This window comes from Dromiciops gliroides, chromosome 4 (assembly GCF_019393635.1).
Source record: "Dromiciops gliroides isolate mDroGli1 chromosome 4, mDroGli1.pri, whole genome shotgun sequence".
Classification (NCBI taxonomy): domain Eukaryota; kingdom Metazoa; phylum Chordata; class Mammalia; order Microbiotheria; family Microbiotheriidae; genus Dromiciops; species Dromiciops gliroides.
Window position 1 is genome coordinate 127,947,897 of NC_057864.1, and position 15,410 is coordinate 127,963,306.

General features: G+C 39.5%; 1 protein-coding gene across 1 annotated transcript in view; it reads left to right on the forward strand.

The window, feature by feature from the left end:
• The window catches only part of DNAH14 (dynein axonemal heavy chain 14), a 362,777-nt gene that overhangs the window by 264,073 nt on the left and 83,294 nt on the right, over positions 1-15,410 (forward strand). The window contains 6 exon segments of the mRNA XM_044003178.1: positions 2,903-3,094; positions 4,941-5,122; positions 9,684-9,792; positions 10,253-10,378; positions 12,336-12,430; positions 13,582-13,741. Coding sequence (XP_043859113.1) covers positions 2,903-3,094; positions 4,941-5,122; positions 9,684-9,792; positions 10,253-10,378; positions 12,336-12,430; positions 13,582-13,741 — 864 coding nt within the window.

The following is a 15,410-nucleotide window of genomic DNA, read 5'->3' on the forward strand; positions in this document are numbered from 1 at the left end:
TTTGGGAGTTCTCAAGCTGGAGATAGTAAGGGGACCTTGCAACTGGTTAGAAAGAGATTACAGGGAGCTCCTATGCTAACCCTGGACACAGGATTTGCTGTTTGGCAAATCTATCACTTATAACCCACTTCTGGGTCATAGTTTAAGAGCTTAGATGAGGGAATTATCTCCTCGTGTCTTCAGAGTTTCATTTTTGGAAGCTCCCCACATGATTCTCCAGGGAGAATCAGTGTGGATGCACAGAGAATTTAGCAAACAACTTGGTTCTTTAAAAAGATATGTACAAGTAGGGGCAGCTAGGTGGAGCAGTGGATAGAGCACCATCCCTGGATTCAGGGTTAAGGAGACTAATAGAGTCTCAGAAAAATTAGATATCTAGAGAAAACTGAAAATAGAAAAAAATGGATCTAGTTCTCAGCTATACATGGCAACTTCCCAAAAATTGACCATGTACTTGTGCACAAAAACCTCACCGAATACAGAAAAGCAGAAATATAAAATTTGCCCTTTTCAAATAATAATTCAGTAGAAATTAGATTGAAAAAGGTCTGTGGAGGCATAGATTAAAAATTAATTGGAAATTAAATAGGCTAATCCTAAAAAATGTCTATTATCACCACTATTCTTCAGTATTGTACTAGAAATGCTACCTATAGCAATAAGAGAAGAAAGAGCTATTGAAGGAATAAAACTAGGCAAAAATTAAAAAAAAAACTATAGAGCAGGGATGGGGGAAAGATGTAAAGAAATCTAGGAACCACAGGGTAAAGCATGGAGAAAAGCATTTGGGTGAATTGATGGAGACAAAAATAGGAAACAGTATTCTATAATAGTGGCCCACCACCTAGACAGAGAAAATGTAAACTTATGAAACGTCACTAGCCTGGCACACAGGCATTATATCATAGTGACTAAGGACTTAACTGTACAGACATCACCTAGAGCTCTCTTTGTACCAAAGCAGAGCACCCAATAATTTCTTTACTTGCCTTAATAATAATTCCATCCTTCAAAAAATGAAGCAACCAACAAGGGCAATTCTATTCTGGACCTCATTCTCACCAAAAGAGTTGCTTGCTGGGATGGATATTTATAGGAACCTTGGGAGAAACAAACTTTCTTAGCATTTGTGATAAAGAAAGAAAGGGAAACAAGTCATTGTCTGACAGTCTCTCCAGATTTTGTGAACAGATTTCAACAAGTTTAGAGAAAACTAGGTAGAATCCTATGAACTAAGATTCTCCAGCATATGTAAGCCCTGGAGAATCATGTGGGGAGCTTCCAAAAATGAAACTCTGAAGACACAAGGAGAAACATTTCTGACAAGAACGAAAAGTTTCATCTGAAGAGATCAGTGTGGATGCACAGAAAATTTAGCAAAAAACTTGGTTCTTTAAAAAGATATGTACAAGTAGGGGCAGCTAGGTGGAGCAGTGGATAGAGCACCATCCCTGGATTCAGGAGGACCTGAGTTCAAATCCAGCCTCAGACACTGGACAATTACTAGCTGTGTGACCCTGGGCAAGTCACTTAACCCCAAATGCCTCACCAAAAAAAAAAGATATGTACAAATTATGAGATCCTCTGTTTGGAGTTCAAAGTCCTTTTTAGCTGGGGCTCTTTCTACCTTTCCAGGCTTCTTACAATTATATACATATAGACTTGGAAAAAGTCATTGATTGCATTGGTATTAAATCTACAGATAGCACCCATCTGGGAGGGCTAGCTAACACAATTAGCTGACAGAATCCAAATCCAAAAAGATCTTGACAATCTAGAACACTAAGCCAAATCTAATCAAATGAAATCTAATAGAAAGGGAAAAGTATTACACCTGGATTCAAAAACTGAACTTCAAAAGTACAAAGGGTGGAGTCATTCAAGTTTTAATGAAACCTCAGCTCATGATGAGTCAGCTCATCATGTATGGCAGCTAAAAAAACAAAAACCAACAACAACAACAAAAATCAGTAATTTTAGGCAGTGTTGTCCAGGACAGGAGGGGTGCTAGTCCCTGTCTGTTCTGTGTAGATCAGACTCCATCTGTACGGTTGTATTTGGTAATGAGCACTATGCTTTAGGGAGGATATTAGTAAGCTGGAGAGTAAGCATCATGGATGAAGAGCCTTGAGTTCTTACTATATGAGGCCTTAGTGAAGACCCTGAGGTACTTAACCTGGAGAAAAGAAGACTGGGGAGAAACATGTTAACTCTCTTTAAGTATCTAAAGGATCATCATGCAGAAGAAGTGGTTGGTTGCCTTTGTCCAAAAGGCAAAACTAGAAGCCAAGCCAAGGCAGCAAGCACTTATTAAGCACCTACTGTATACCGGCCCCTGTGCTAAGCACTGGAAATACAAATACAAGAAGACAGCCTTTGCCTTTAAGGAGCTTACATTCTAATGGGGGAAGATGATGTATTAAAAAAGCTGAAGAGAGGGTTGGGGGAGAAAGAAGGAGGTGCCTATGTAAGGAATAATAGAGAAAAGTCCAGAGAGGCAGGAAAGGAGCCTGGGGAGGAATGAAGGTAAAAGTTACAGAGAGGCAAAGATATCCTTGACATAATAAAAATCTTCTTAACCCTTAGAACTATGAAGGTTGGCTGGGATGCCTCAGGAGATAGTGGGCTCCAAAGCTCTTCAAACAAAGGCTACATGGTGACTTGTTAAGCAAGTTACAGAGGGGACCTTTATTCAGGTATAGGTTCAATGAGGTGGCCATTTCCAACTCAAATTCTGTGATTCTGTCCTAGCCTTTCAGCTTTACAACACTGAAGTAACAAAATTAATTGCTCGCTCTCTGAAAATTATATCCCTTGAAAGACAGAATTGAAACAAAATTTTAGTATAACATTTCTTATCACGTGACTAACTTTAATTCATTCTTTTTTCATTCATATCCAGAGAATCGCAAGAAATCTTCATATTTTTATGACCGTAAGTCCTGCAGGGCCCAATTTCCGCCGAAATTGTCGTGAGTACCCGGCCTTGATCACTTGCAGCACAGTTGACTGGTATGAGAGGTGGCCGGAAGAAGCTCTTTTTACTGTAGCCATGTCTCATTTAAAACAAAAACATGGCCTGGACACCAAAGAGGTAAAGTTTAAAAAAAAAAAAAGAACTAAAAATATGTTTTTTAAACTATCTATAAACAATATCAAACTGATTTTTTTTTTTTTGGCCTGGACAATGGGAGTTAAGTGACTTGCCCAGGGTCACACAGCTAGTAAGAATCAAGTGTCTAAGGCTGGATTTGAACTCAGGTCCTTCTGAATCCAGGGCCCGTGAATTTTTATTTTTTGATAGCATCTGAGCACATTTCCCTTCCACATGGATATAGATCCTAGGTAGGGAGTAGTTTATCCTCCATCACACCCCTAATATCCCAACATCCAGTTCTCCTTATCAGCTCTCCTTTCCAGATTGTTGCTCCTACCACATTCTGCCTCTACCTCTAAGGATCAAAGATGGAGATCCCAGCTTTCCACACACCTGCCCTTTCCTTATCTATGCCTTTCTGGATAGTCTCGGGGGTCAGACTGTTGTGATTTTCTATGTTGTGTTCTTTTGTCAATGACATCCAAACAGCTTGAGGCTCAAGACAGGAACATAAAATGATGAGACTGTCACAAGCCACCAGTGCAAATAGGCTTTTGTTACTCGTATCCCACAGTGGGTAAGCAAGAAACTAAAATGGTGAGATTGGCAGGCTACTGAGCGACAGCTAAAGGAAGAGAAGAGGAGTTAAGATAAGTCAGCAGAAGTTGGAGACCCTTAAAGATGCAGAGGGGTGCTGTCCCACTTGGGCATGACACAGGACCTAAGGAATCAATAAGAGAGCTGCTCTCTCAAGTATCCAAGCACAGATGGACCAAGAATAGAAACTGGTGGGGAATGAAAAGAGAATCCAGACATCATAGGCTAAGAAAAAAGAATAGTGGTCAGGGCAGCTAGGTGACACAGTAGATAAAGCATCAGTCCTGGATTCAGGAGGACCTGAGTTCAAATTTGACCTCAGACACTTGACACTAGCTGTGTGACCCTGGAAAAGTCACTTAACCCTCATTGCCCCGCCCCCCCCAAAAAAGAAGAATGGTCACATCCATAGAGGGATCTAGGACTAAGGATAATAAGGATAAAACAAGATTGACCTCCCATATTGGACAAAGCCAGGCTCTGTCCTGTACCTGCATTTGCTTGCCCTACATGGAAGTCCTTCAGTGCCTTATTGTGAATGACAGATGACTCTGGATTCTCAAGACCTTGGGAACAGAGCACTCCCTCGGATAATATTCAAGAGATTTCCAAGATTGGCCCAGGGACAGACTGTAGGTCTCTTGTCCAAGGACCAACCTAGCTACAAAAACCCTCATCATAAATTTGATCACCAGATTATGAATCATTTTTTGACCATGACAATTCATAACTTGTAAAGCAGTCATGATATGGGTTAGTAGAGGGAGTAGCCACATCTGTGGAACCCAGTAGGTTTCCACTCCTTCCCAGACCCTTAAAGTTGATACCTTCATAACTTCTTCTCCCTGTAGTCATTTTGCTGCATTGGCTTGAGAATTACTACGGGGATGAAAGCTGGGAGCTAAGAAAAGGACTCCATCCCTGAAGCTGTCCCCCTGCAATGAGGACCCCTAAATTCTTAGATGATATTAATTGAAGAGAAAGGAAAATCTGTGGTTGAAATCATACTTTGCTGTGGACTTTTCCCTCTCTCTCACTGCCCCCTCCCCTCAATAAATATTCCAATCATCAGATTTTCCAGTTCTACATATCTCTATCTCGTTCCCTCAGTGTATCATTCAAGGCCAGAGTACTGATAAACTAATTAAAGCAATTAGGAATGCCTCACATATGAAAGATTTCACAAAATGTTCTTTTTCCTCTCTGTTTCAGTCACAGTTATTTTTTCCTAATTATTCTCTTACAGGATTTAATACCAACACTTGCCCAAACATGTGTTCAGTTCCACAGAAGTATTGCTGAAATGAATATCAAATTTTGGAAAGAAACTAAAAGACATTATTATATCACTCCAAGTAGCTATCTGCACTTTATAGATACCTTTACACACATCTTGAAATCAAGGGAAAAGAAAATGATGATAAAGAGGTAAGAATTTAAAATCAAGGGGCAGCTAGGTGGCGTAATGGATAAAGCACTGGCCCTGGATTCAGGAGGACCTGAGTTCAAATCCGACCTCAGACACTTGACACTTACCAGCTGTGTGACCCTGGGCAAGTCACTTAACCCTCATTGCCCCACAAAAAAAAAACAAGCAAAGAATTTAAAATCAAAACCAAGTTAGACAAATGAAATATATCTTTACTCTGGTACTCTTAGAAACTAAGCAAATACTGAGCTCCAATTTCCTGTTATGGTGGCAAAATAAAGGAGCAGTAGCATTACATGGTGTGCTTGGAATTACAAAACCACACATTGAAAGATAAAAGAGACCATAAAGGTCAGATCATCCACATATAAAGAAACTGAGGCCCAGAGAGACGAAGTGATTTGCCCAAGGTCACAAAGCTGACGTGGAAGAGATTTGAACCCAGGACCACCAAAACCTTATCTTACCATTTGCCATGCTTCCACCTCAGAAGAACTTAATTTGAATACTGACTTTGATATACATTAACCATGTGACCATGGGCAAATTTAGCTTCTCTATACCCCAGTTTCTTAGTCAGTAAATTGGGGATAATGATACTTATACTACCTACCTACAGAGTTGTGAGCAAAGTAATTTGTAAACTGAAAAGTCCCATGAAACATAAGATATTTATTATACAACTGATCCCCAGAATTCATGGAATATGTCTACTAAGTGGTATAGGAGTTAGGGTCAATGTGCATCCATAGAGAGAGATCACCCACCCAGAGCGAAATTGAAAATCCTTGGAGTACCAGATGAGGAAGTAGTCCAAAGATATAGGTACCCTTTAAAGCTTTACGTGAGCCAAGGAAAATGTCTGTCACTCACTATATGTTCACATATGCTCATATGTTTACACAGCAACTCTGAAGTCAAATATAACTCTATATACATATCCCCCAAAGAAGAGAGAAAAAAAAAATGTTTTTAGTGCTTAGCACCTAGTAGGTTCTTGAAGCGTTTTTATCATTTTCAAAGCATCTCCATATACACATTGCCAAATCTTTTTCATATTCTGCCTTTCCCCAAGCTCTTCCTTTGATCCACTGACACTGTCCCTCATCACCTCTCACCTGGACTATTACAATACCCTTCGAACTGATCTCCCTGCCACAGATCTCTCCCCACTCCCAAACATCCTCTATTCATGTATCAAAGTGATTTTTCTAAAGCCTAAGTCTGACCATGTCACCTTCTTCCTCAAGAAGCTCCAGTAGCTCCTATTACATCCAGGATCGAGAAAATCCTGTTTGACATTCAAAACCCTTCATAACATGTCTCTTCTTACCTTTCCAGTCATTTCTTCACACACTCCCCGATCCAGCCACACCGCCCATGCCTTTGTGCTGGCTGGCTATCCCCTGCTTCTAGAATGATCTGTCCCCTCATCTCCTCTTAGCTGCTTTGGCTTCCTTCAAGTCTCAGCTAAACCCCATTTTCTGCAGAAGACCTTTCTTGGTCTTTTCTTTCTTCTCGTGCCTTCCCTTCTCAGTTTACCTTGCATCCCTCCCTTAGCTATCTTGAGTGTCCCTCATTAGTTACATGATGTCTCCCCCACTGAGGGCAGGGACTGGTTTTTCTTGCCTTTCTTTTAATCCAATAGCTTAGAGCACTGCCTGGTACATGGCAAGTTCCTAATAAATACCAGTTGATCTGACAAAGTCTCTGGAAGTTAGGCGAGAGCAGGTACTATTCCCAGGAACATGAATTTCATAGAGGTTGTATCTTGTCTAAAATCACACAGCTAAGGGCAGCTAGGTGGTGCAGTGGATAGAGCACCGGCCCTGGAGTCAGGAGTACCTGAGTTCAAATCCGGCCTCAGACACTTAACACTTACTAGCTGTGTGACCCCGGGCAAGTCACTTAACCCCAATTGCCCCACTAAAAAAAAAAATAAAATCACACAGCTACTAAGTAGTGGAGCCAAGATTAAAAACTACAGCTCCTGACTCTGACTCCAGTGCTACTTACACTATATCACCAGGCTGCCCAGGACAGGGATACCCAGTCTTTTTGTGAAAAGGAATTGGCCACAAAACTCATTTACTCGCTATGTGACTAGACAAGTCACTTTGCATCTCTAAAACTCTGTTTCTTCATCTGGAAAATGAAGATCATAATAGCCGCATTCAGAGCTGAAGCGAGCATTGGGGCAAAGGAAGTTTTGGCCCAAGGGCCAAAATGGGAATGGAGTGCTTGTTTCCTGGGAAGATGATGTGCTTCTTGGGAGAGGATAGGTCTTTCCAGCAGCAACCACCATCCCCAAATTTGAGTGATAAAATATCCATTCCCAGAGCCCATTCAAGCCCCTCCCATGTCAAAAGATGGGTAGAATTCTGTGCTGCCACCTTCCCCCTCACCCCATATACACACCCCATTCCTCACCTGGATTTGCTTCAGATAGCGTTTCAGTGGCTCCATTTCATTTCAAACAAGTTGTCACAAGTCTTTGAATGATTTTTAACATCAAATTAGTTCCAATTTTATAATGAGCTGCTAAAGTAAAGCATATCTACTTTTTAGCTTGGCAGCTAGGTGGCACAGTGGACAGAGTGCCAGGTCTAGAGTCAGAAAGATTCATCTTCCTGAGTTCAAAACTGGCCTCAGACACTTACTAGCTGTGTGTTCCTGGGCAAGTCACCTCACCTTATTTGCCTCAGTTTCCTCATCTGTAAAATGACCCAGAGAAGGAAATGGCAAACCACTCTAGTATCTTTGCCAAGAAAACCTCAAATGGAGTCACAAAGAGTCAGGCATGACTGAACAGTAACAACATTTTTAGGACCAACCTTCCCCCTACTAAACAAGTACATATACACTTACACATAGTAGATATAGGTACAGAGAGAGAGGGGAGAAAGATAAACAGAAACAGACAGAGACAGAGAAAAACAAAAAGAACAACTTCCCTCTCTTATATTCCTTGTAAACTCATGAATATTTAAACTTTCATAAATTTCAAATTAAAGTATTAAAACACATATGTATCAGGATATGCATACATCACACCCCCAAACCCATATGCCTGCACTATGCCACATAGAATAAATGTATTCTTTATATAATTGTTGAGTTTTAAATAAGAAAAACAAATTATTTGGCTAAAGGTGCAGTAATATGACCATTAGGCAAATGGGAACATATTTGGTACCTCCAAAATGACATTCTTAGTTAATTTTTTTTAAATCAGTTTTTCTCCTAACACATCTGGAATATAGGAAAACTAATTTCTTTCATCTAAGAAAAAAGTAACTGACATCTATATTTTATATACTTTACAAGGACTACTTATTTGATCATTACAACAACTCTGTAAAGTGATCAGGGCATTTTAATCCTAATTTTATAGACAAAGAAACTGAAGTTCAGAGAGGCCTCAAAACAAATAGATTAATATGGGGAAATGGCCAGGATTTGAACCCAGAGCCAATGCCCCTTCTATGCCACAGGTGCCTCTCTTAGTCAAAAAAAAGAAAAGAAAAGAAAAAGAAATAGCCTGGTAATCCCCAATTGTTATTAGGATCTCTCCTCACCCTATGCACTGGAATGTATTAGTAATATTTTTTTCAGGTCTGGCATCCCTCATCAAAGCCAAGTAGCTCTCTGAGTAGAGTGCTAGACTTATAATCAAGAATACTGGTTTGAATGCTTCCTCAAACATTTATTGGCCATGTGACCCTGGACAAGTCACCACCTTTCTTGGCCTCTGTTTCCTCATCTATAAAAAATGGGAAATTGAATTCAGGAGCATCTAAGGCTCCCTTACACCTCTAAGTGTGTGATCAAATGCCTTTATTGATTGAATTGCTTCTCTGGGATTGAAGTTAATTTCTGAATTCCGATGTCTAGTGTACCATGAGCTAGAGCATTTAATAATATTCCATCTTGTACTATTAATTCACATATGTTAATCACATCTTACCAATTAAGACACATGTTTCATTATGGTAGAAACCTTATCTTGTACTACTTTTGTACCTCCCGCAATGCCCTGCATTGTAGCAAGCAATTGACAAAGGCTCCATTTGGCTTAAGCCAACAGAGTGTAGTCCTAATTGAGGAATTTTAAGTATCAGTAAGTCTAATGGGAGGTCTTATTTTGTGGGATAGAACCCTCCCAGGCATCCCTGAAATTGAAACTCATTGTCTCCATTACCACAAACCTCCTTTATCTAGTTGTGTACAATTGCACATTTTGTACTTTTTAGTATTTTTCTTTCTGTATATTATTATATCCTATCTCCCCTGGAGATTATGAACTTCACACAGCAGGAATCATGTCTTCTGTTTCCATGGAAACACCTCCTGGGCTTATACTACCATGCTGGGTACACAGTGGGGACTTGAGAAATTCCAGTGACTGATAGTCATCATCTTCAAATTCTGGAGTGTTTATTAGCTGTATTTTTTGATGCAAAATGGTTTTAAAATTCAGTACTGCATTCTTCCAGTAAATGGGTCAATCGAAGGACACAAAAAAACACTTTATAACTCTTTGATATTTGCCTTCTTCAGGGAACGTTTTAATAATGGCCTCTCAAAGATTCTGGAAGCATCAGCACTAGTTTCAAAAATGCATGAAGAGCTTCTCATCCTCGGTCCCCAAATAGAACAAAAAACTAAGGTATGCTTGCTTGGAAATAGACGTTAATGGGGCAGCTAGGTGGTGCAGTGGATAGAGCACCAGCCCTGGAGTCAGGAGGACCTGGGTTCAAATCCGGCCTCAGACACATAAAACTTACTAGCTGTGTGACCCTGGGCAAGTCACTTAACCCCAATTGCCTCACTAAAAAAAAAAAAAACACCGGAAATAGATATTAACTATGGGTTTCCTGCATCTTTAAGACATCAGTCAGGAGTTTGTTTTGGTAGCATGTGATCTTTATGTTATTATGAAATCAGTTATCATCATTCTTCACAAATATTGTCTGAAGGAAATTTTGTTCTGTATTGAACTCAAGACACAAACACATCCTAGGTGATTTGATAAATTTACTAACTCCTGGAATATTGAAAACTTTGATCTATTTCAGATGGCTTCTAAGGAAAAAAAATATGTATATATTTGGTTTCTTTTTCTTTAGGAAACTGACATACTCATGGAAAAATTAAAAAGAGATTCACAAGTTGTACAACAAGTACAGATCCTTGTGAAAGGGGATGAAGAACTGATGGCTCGGGAAATACAAATTGTAGAAGAGTATGCTGAGGTAGTATTAAATTCCATCAAAATAATTCCATGCACCCAAATTGTCCTGTATACTGAGTTGAACAGCCGGGTTCTACCTTTCAAAACATGAGTGTTACAAACACCTAAAGCAGGCTAGGTCAGTTAACCTCAGTCTTCCCATCAATAAAATGAAGTGGCTGGGGGCAGTTAGGTGGCATAGTGGATAAAGCACCGGCCCTGGATTCAGGAGGAGCTGAGTTCAAATCCGGTCTCAGACACTTGACACTTACTAGCTGTGTGACCTTGGGCAAGTCACTTAACCCTCGTTGCCCCTGCCCCCCCCCCCAAAAAAAAATGAGGTGGCTGGACTAAATGCTCTGAGATCTCATCTACCTCTGGAATTCATTATCATTATTAAAGTTGAATTTATTCTGTACTTTAGAAGTAAAGTAAATTGTAAATACATATTAGAAACCTGCACCTTTTCATATACAACCCTCTTTTTCTGTTCTGTTATATATATGGAAATACCTATTTTATCTGGTGTTTGTTAAGTTCATAATTAAAATAATTTTTAAAAGTACATTCTATCCTTCAAAGTTCACCTTAAGTGCTCCCTTGCACCAGAATTATAAAAACTTATAAAACATAAAAAAGCATTCCTTACAACATCTCTATCAGGTAGGGTGGGATGAGTATTTTTATTACCATTTTATAGATAGGTATACTGAAGTTCAGAGAAGTTAAATGATATGGTACATAGTTCATGTGACCTTTCACATTCAGGATTTGCACTTAAGGATCCTGATCCCAGGGGGAGAAAAATTTTAATGTTCTAAAGATGGGGGTGGGGCAGAGGGAGGTTGCCATTCCTTAAAGTCATTCTGTTAAAAAAAAGTAATAAGCATTTTTATTTATAGTTTTGAGTTCCAATTTTTATCCCTCCTTCCTTCCCCTGCCTCTCCCCTCCCTGAGGCAGTAAGCAATCAGATATGGGTTATACTACATGTACAATTATGTAAAACATTACCATATTAGTCATTTTATACAAGAAAACTTCAATAAAAGAAAAAATGAAAGAAAGTGAAAAATACCATGTTTCAGTCTGTGTTCCATTAATATCAGTTCGAAAGAAGTTTGGAGGTGGATTGTATGTTTCATTAATAGTCCTTTGGAATTATTTTAGATCATTGTATTGTTGAGAATAGTTAAGTCATTCACATTTCTTCATCAAACAATATTGCTGTAATTGTGAACAATGTTCTCCTGGTTCTGCTCACCTCACTATATATCAGTTTATATAAGTCTTAAAGTCTTTCTTTACACCAGATATTCTATTCAAAAACAAAAACAGTTAAAACCAACCTTATGATTGTGTCTGTCAGTATCATCATTTGTAGTCTCTTCCACCTGCACAACCGAACACTACTACAATGTGTCTTGCACATAGGAAGGCTTAGTAAACATTTGTTAAATTAATGAGTAATTACAAAGGTAAACCCATTTAAACTTTAAACATTTCTAGAAAGATTTTCCTCAAAAAAAAAAATAAGGCTCTCGAAGGATTAACCTACAGCTATTAGGAAACTTTGCTTCTCTAAGAAAATCTATTATCTAACTTCAAGCTAGTAAACGTTAGAACTTTTAACCTATTTCCTGAGAACTACTGATGTTTTCAGCTCTCTAATTTTATGCTTTCAATGAATAGACATTTTATCTATAGCATTCTCCCTAATCTCTCTTCTCCCCTTTTTCTTCTCTTTGTCCTATCTCTTTTACCTCTTTTTTGGTTTTCCCCTTCCTTTTTTCTTTACCCTTCTAATGCTCTCCCTTATCTGTATATAATGTATATTCAATACACTTCTTAAGCTAATAAAAGTATAGTGCAAATAAATTCAACTAATGACATTCTGTGTTCAATCAATAAACATTCTTGTTTGCCATTTATTAATTATAACTAATAGTCACTTATTTTTGGTGTTGTACCTTTTCTGTAGAAAACACAAGAAGAGCTAAGTAATGTGATACCAGCTTTTGAAGAAGCAATTGTGGCTCTGAATGCCCTAGACAAAAATGACATATCTGAAATAAGGTAATTTTCCAAGTTTGTTATTTAATTTCTAAATTCATTCACCGCCTTTATAATTTAATATTATTCTGGCTTTCCTGCCACTCTCTATGCCTAACCATTTTTCTAGGTTTGTTTAAGTAAAAAAAAAGCTAACAATTAAATGTAAATGAGCATTTTAAAATATGATCCTATTCGATTTTAAATGAATATATTTAGAGTTATATTTCCAACTGAATTTGAGGGAATTGAGGGCATTTTGTTTTAAAAATGAGTACCTAATGAGGGCCCTAGTACCCAACAGTGCCCAGCACATGGAAGCACTTAATCAATGCTTATTGATTGACTCACTAGACTCTCAATCAAAAAACATCTATTTAAGCAAGTCAGGTTTCAAACAAAATTCCCAAACCCAATCACTTCAAATCAGCAACTAATGCGCCAGATGACAGTTATTAGAGTTGCAAGAAGATAGGTGCCCCTACCCTACTGAAAGCCTTCTGACACAATAACGCAACACCAAGTGAAGAACCTCCAGTTCTTTAAATGTTCCCAAGTTTCACATGGAAACAAATACCTTTGTTTTTGAATACAACATTCTACCAAATTTATTCTATGGAAACAAGACATAGAATAAAACAGTGTCTGAAGAATTTAAAATGAGTATCACACAGAAGGCAATGCAGAGTCTCACAGTAGGTGTGAGAAGGCTCCAACTTGTAACCAGAGGAGTTTTAAATAATAGGAGTAAAAAAATATCAAGGAAATGTATGAAAGGAGTAAAAGAAGGTATGATGACACACTGAGACAAAAGGATGCTAGATTGACAACCACTGGGACCCTTCAGATTTCTGGAGAAATCCATAAAGGTCTCTAGCACATTGGGTGGATCCCCATAGCAAACATATAGGAGGATATGGACAAGAGTTTCACAGGATGGATAGCCATAGATGGACTGCAATCCACATAATTGGAGGGATGTTCCAAGTGGAGGAGATCCTAGATTCATTTGAGTATTAGAGTATTTGAATGTATAAGTCATGGTCCTTGGCAGAATGAGAGTTCCTTAAATGCAAGGACTGTGTCGTTTTCAGCTTTGAGCCTCAGAGCCCAGCAGATTTGTCATCTAACGGGCACTGAATGTTTTTTTACTTCAATTGTTGTTTCTTTTACAGAGTGTACACACACCCGCCTTATCTAGTACTGACTGTCATGAATGCAGTTTGTGTCCTTCTGGAAAAGAAACCTAACTGGGTAACTGCGAAACTACTCCTTGCAGATCCTGGATTCCTCAAAAAACTGACTAACCTGGATAAGGACAGCATACCTGAAAGGGTAAAAAGTCAAAACCTCATGAAGGAAGGGATTTAAGCTCTACATGAATAGCATAGATCAAATTGCATATTTGGCTTAGGAGCCAAAGGCACGTGTATCCTTGATGGAAATGAAGATCACAGTGTAACCAAGAAAGTTCTGTGCTCAAACTGGCTAATGGTGTAGGATTGTAGGGTTTACAGCAGGAAGGGAACTTAGACTTGATAGAGTCCAATCTTTTCATTTTGCAAATAAGGAAACTGAGGTACACAGAGGTCAGGTGATTTGCCCCAGGTCATACCACCTGTGAGGGGCAGTACTGGGATTTGAACCCAAGTGCTCTGACTCTAAAATAAGGCACCTTGGAGGCCATTCAGTCCAACCTTCTTATTTTACAGATAAGGAAACTGAAGTACATGGAGTTTAAATGGCTTGCCCAGGGTCACACAGCCAATAAGTATGTGAGGTGGGACTTGTACCCAGGTCATCCTGACTTCAAATTCGGCCCACTGAACCACACTTTATCCCCACCGTTATCTGCCTCTTGAAAGTTATGAAACAATCAGTTCCTCCAACTGATAAATCCAGGGGGAAAAACTCATTGAGGTTTTAGGACCTACTTAAATAATAAAGGAAAGTCAAGTTAGACTGGTGGGCTTTGAGTAGGAGAAGGATATTCTTGGTCTATGTCCCAACTTTGAAAAAATTTAGAACAAAAGTGAGATTCACGAATGAAAATGTTACTAGAGGAAGGCAACGGGATTTTGACTAAGGTCAGAGATATGCTCAGTGGAGGGGGAAATGCCCTAGATTGAAGGAATTTAAAGGGCTACTGACAGGACTTCCTTTAAAGAAGAAGGTAGAAGAAGAGGCCACTGGGGGAAAAGGGACAGAGCTGTGACTTGGGGCAGGGTGGGGAGGGGTGGGGAATGAGAGAAACCAGAAGAGGTTCATCCTTGTGGAAGAATTCAGCTATTTGGGGAGTGAAAGGCTTAGGTCAGAAGTCACATCTGATGGGATCTGAGATCTGGCCCAGCCTGGGAGTAAGGCAAAAAGCTCTTCTGTGTGACTCAATCTGACAAGGGGTAACTTCTGTTCAAACAGAGGTGTCCCTTTGGGGACCTTATAGAATGCCTTACTGTGAGGGATGACCAGTGACAGAATACTGGCAGTATCAGTACCAATAAACAGTGAGTTGGGAAAGTCTTGCCTAAGAGGTGCCCAGAAATAGGGGAAGTCTGAAGTAGGACAAGGTCAGGGAAAGGGTCAGCCTCTCTCCACCTTTGCTGGAAGTCCTTGCATTCCTAGGGGTGACTGCCTCCCCAGTCCAATGATCTATGTATTTAGTCTTTTTTCAAACTTTCCCTTTGAGGGACAGACAGGAGGACAAGGTTGAAAGTATGGTGGACTGCCCTATGAGTCAAGATGTGGGCAGTCCAGGTCCTTGAGTCCTGTAGGGGAGAGGCCTTGTGCTGCTACATGGGAAATAAAATGCTTTGCCAAATTTAGGAGTTCTCTTTCCAAGCACAGTCTGCTCAGGGAAAAGGGTAGTTGAGACAGAAGAAGGCAGGAAAGAGAATCAAACCCTAAGCCCCTCCTAGAGCATCAGACCCTCTTTGCAACCCCATCCCAGGGACCTCTTCTTTCCCTGGAAGCTTTGGTTTCCCCTACTGTTCAAATTTTCCTGGAG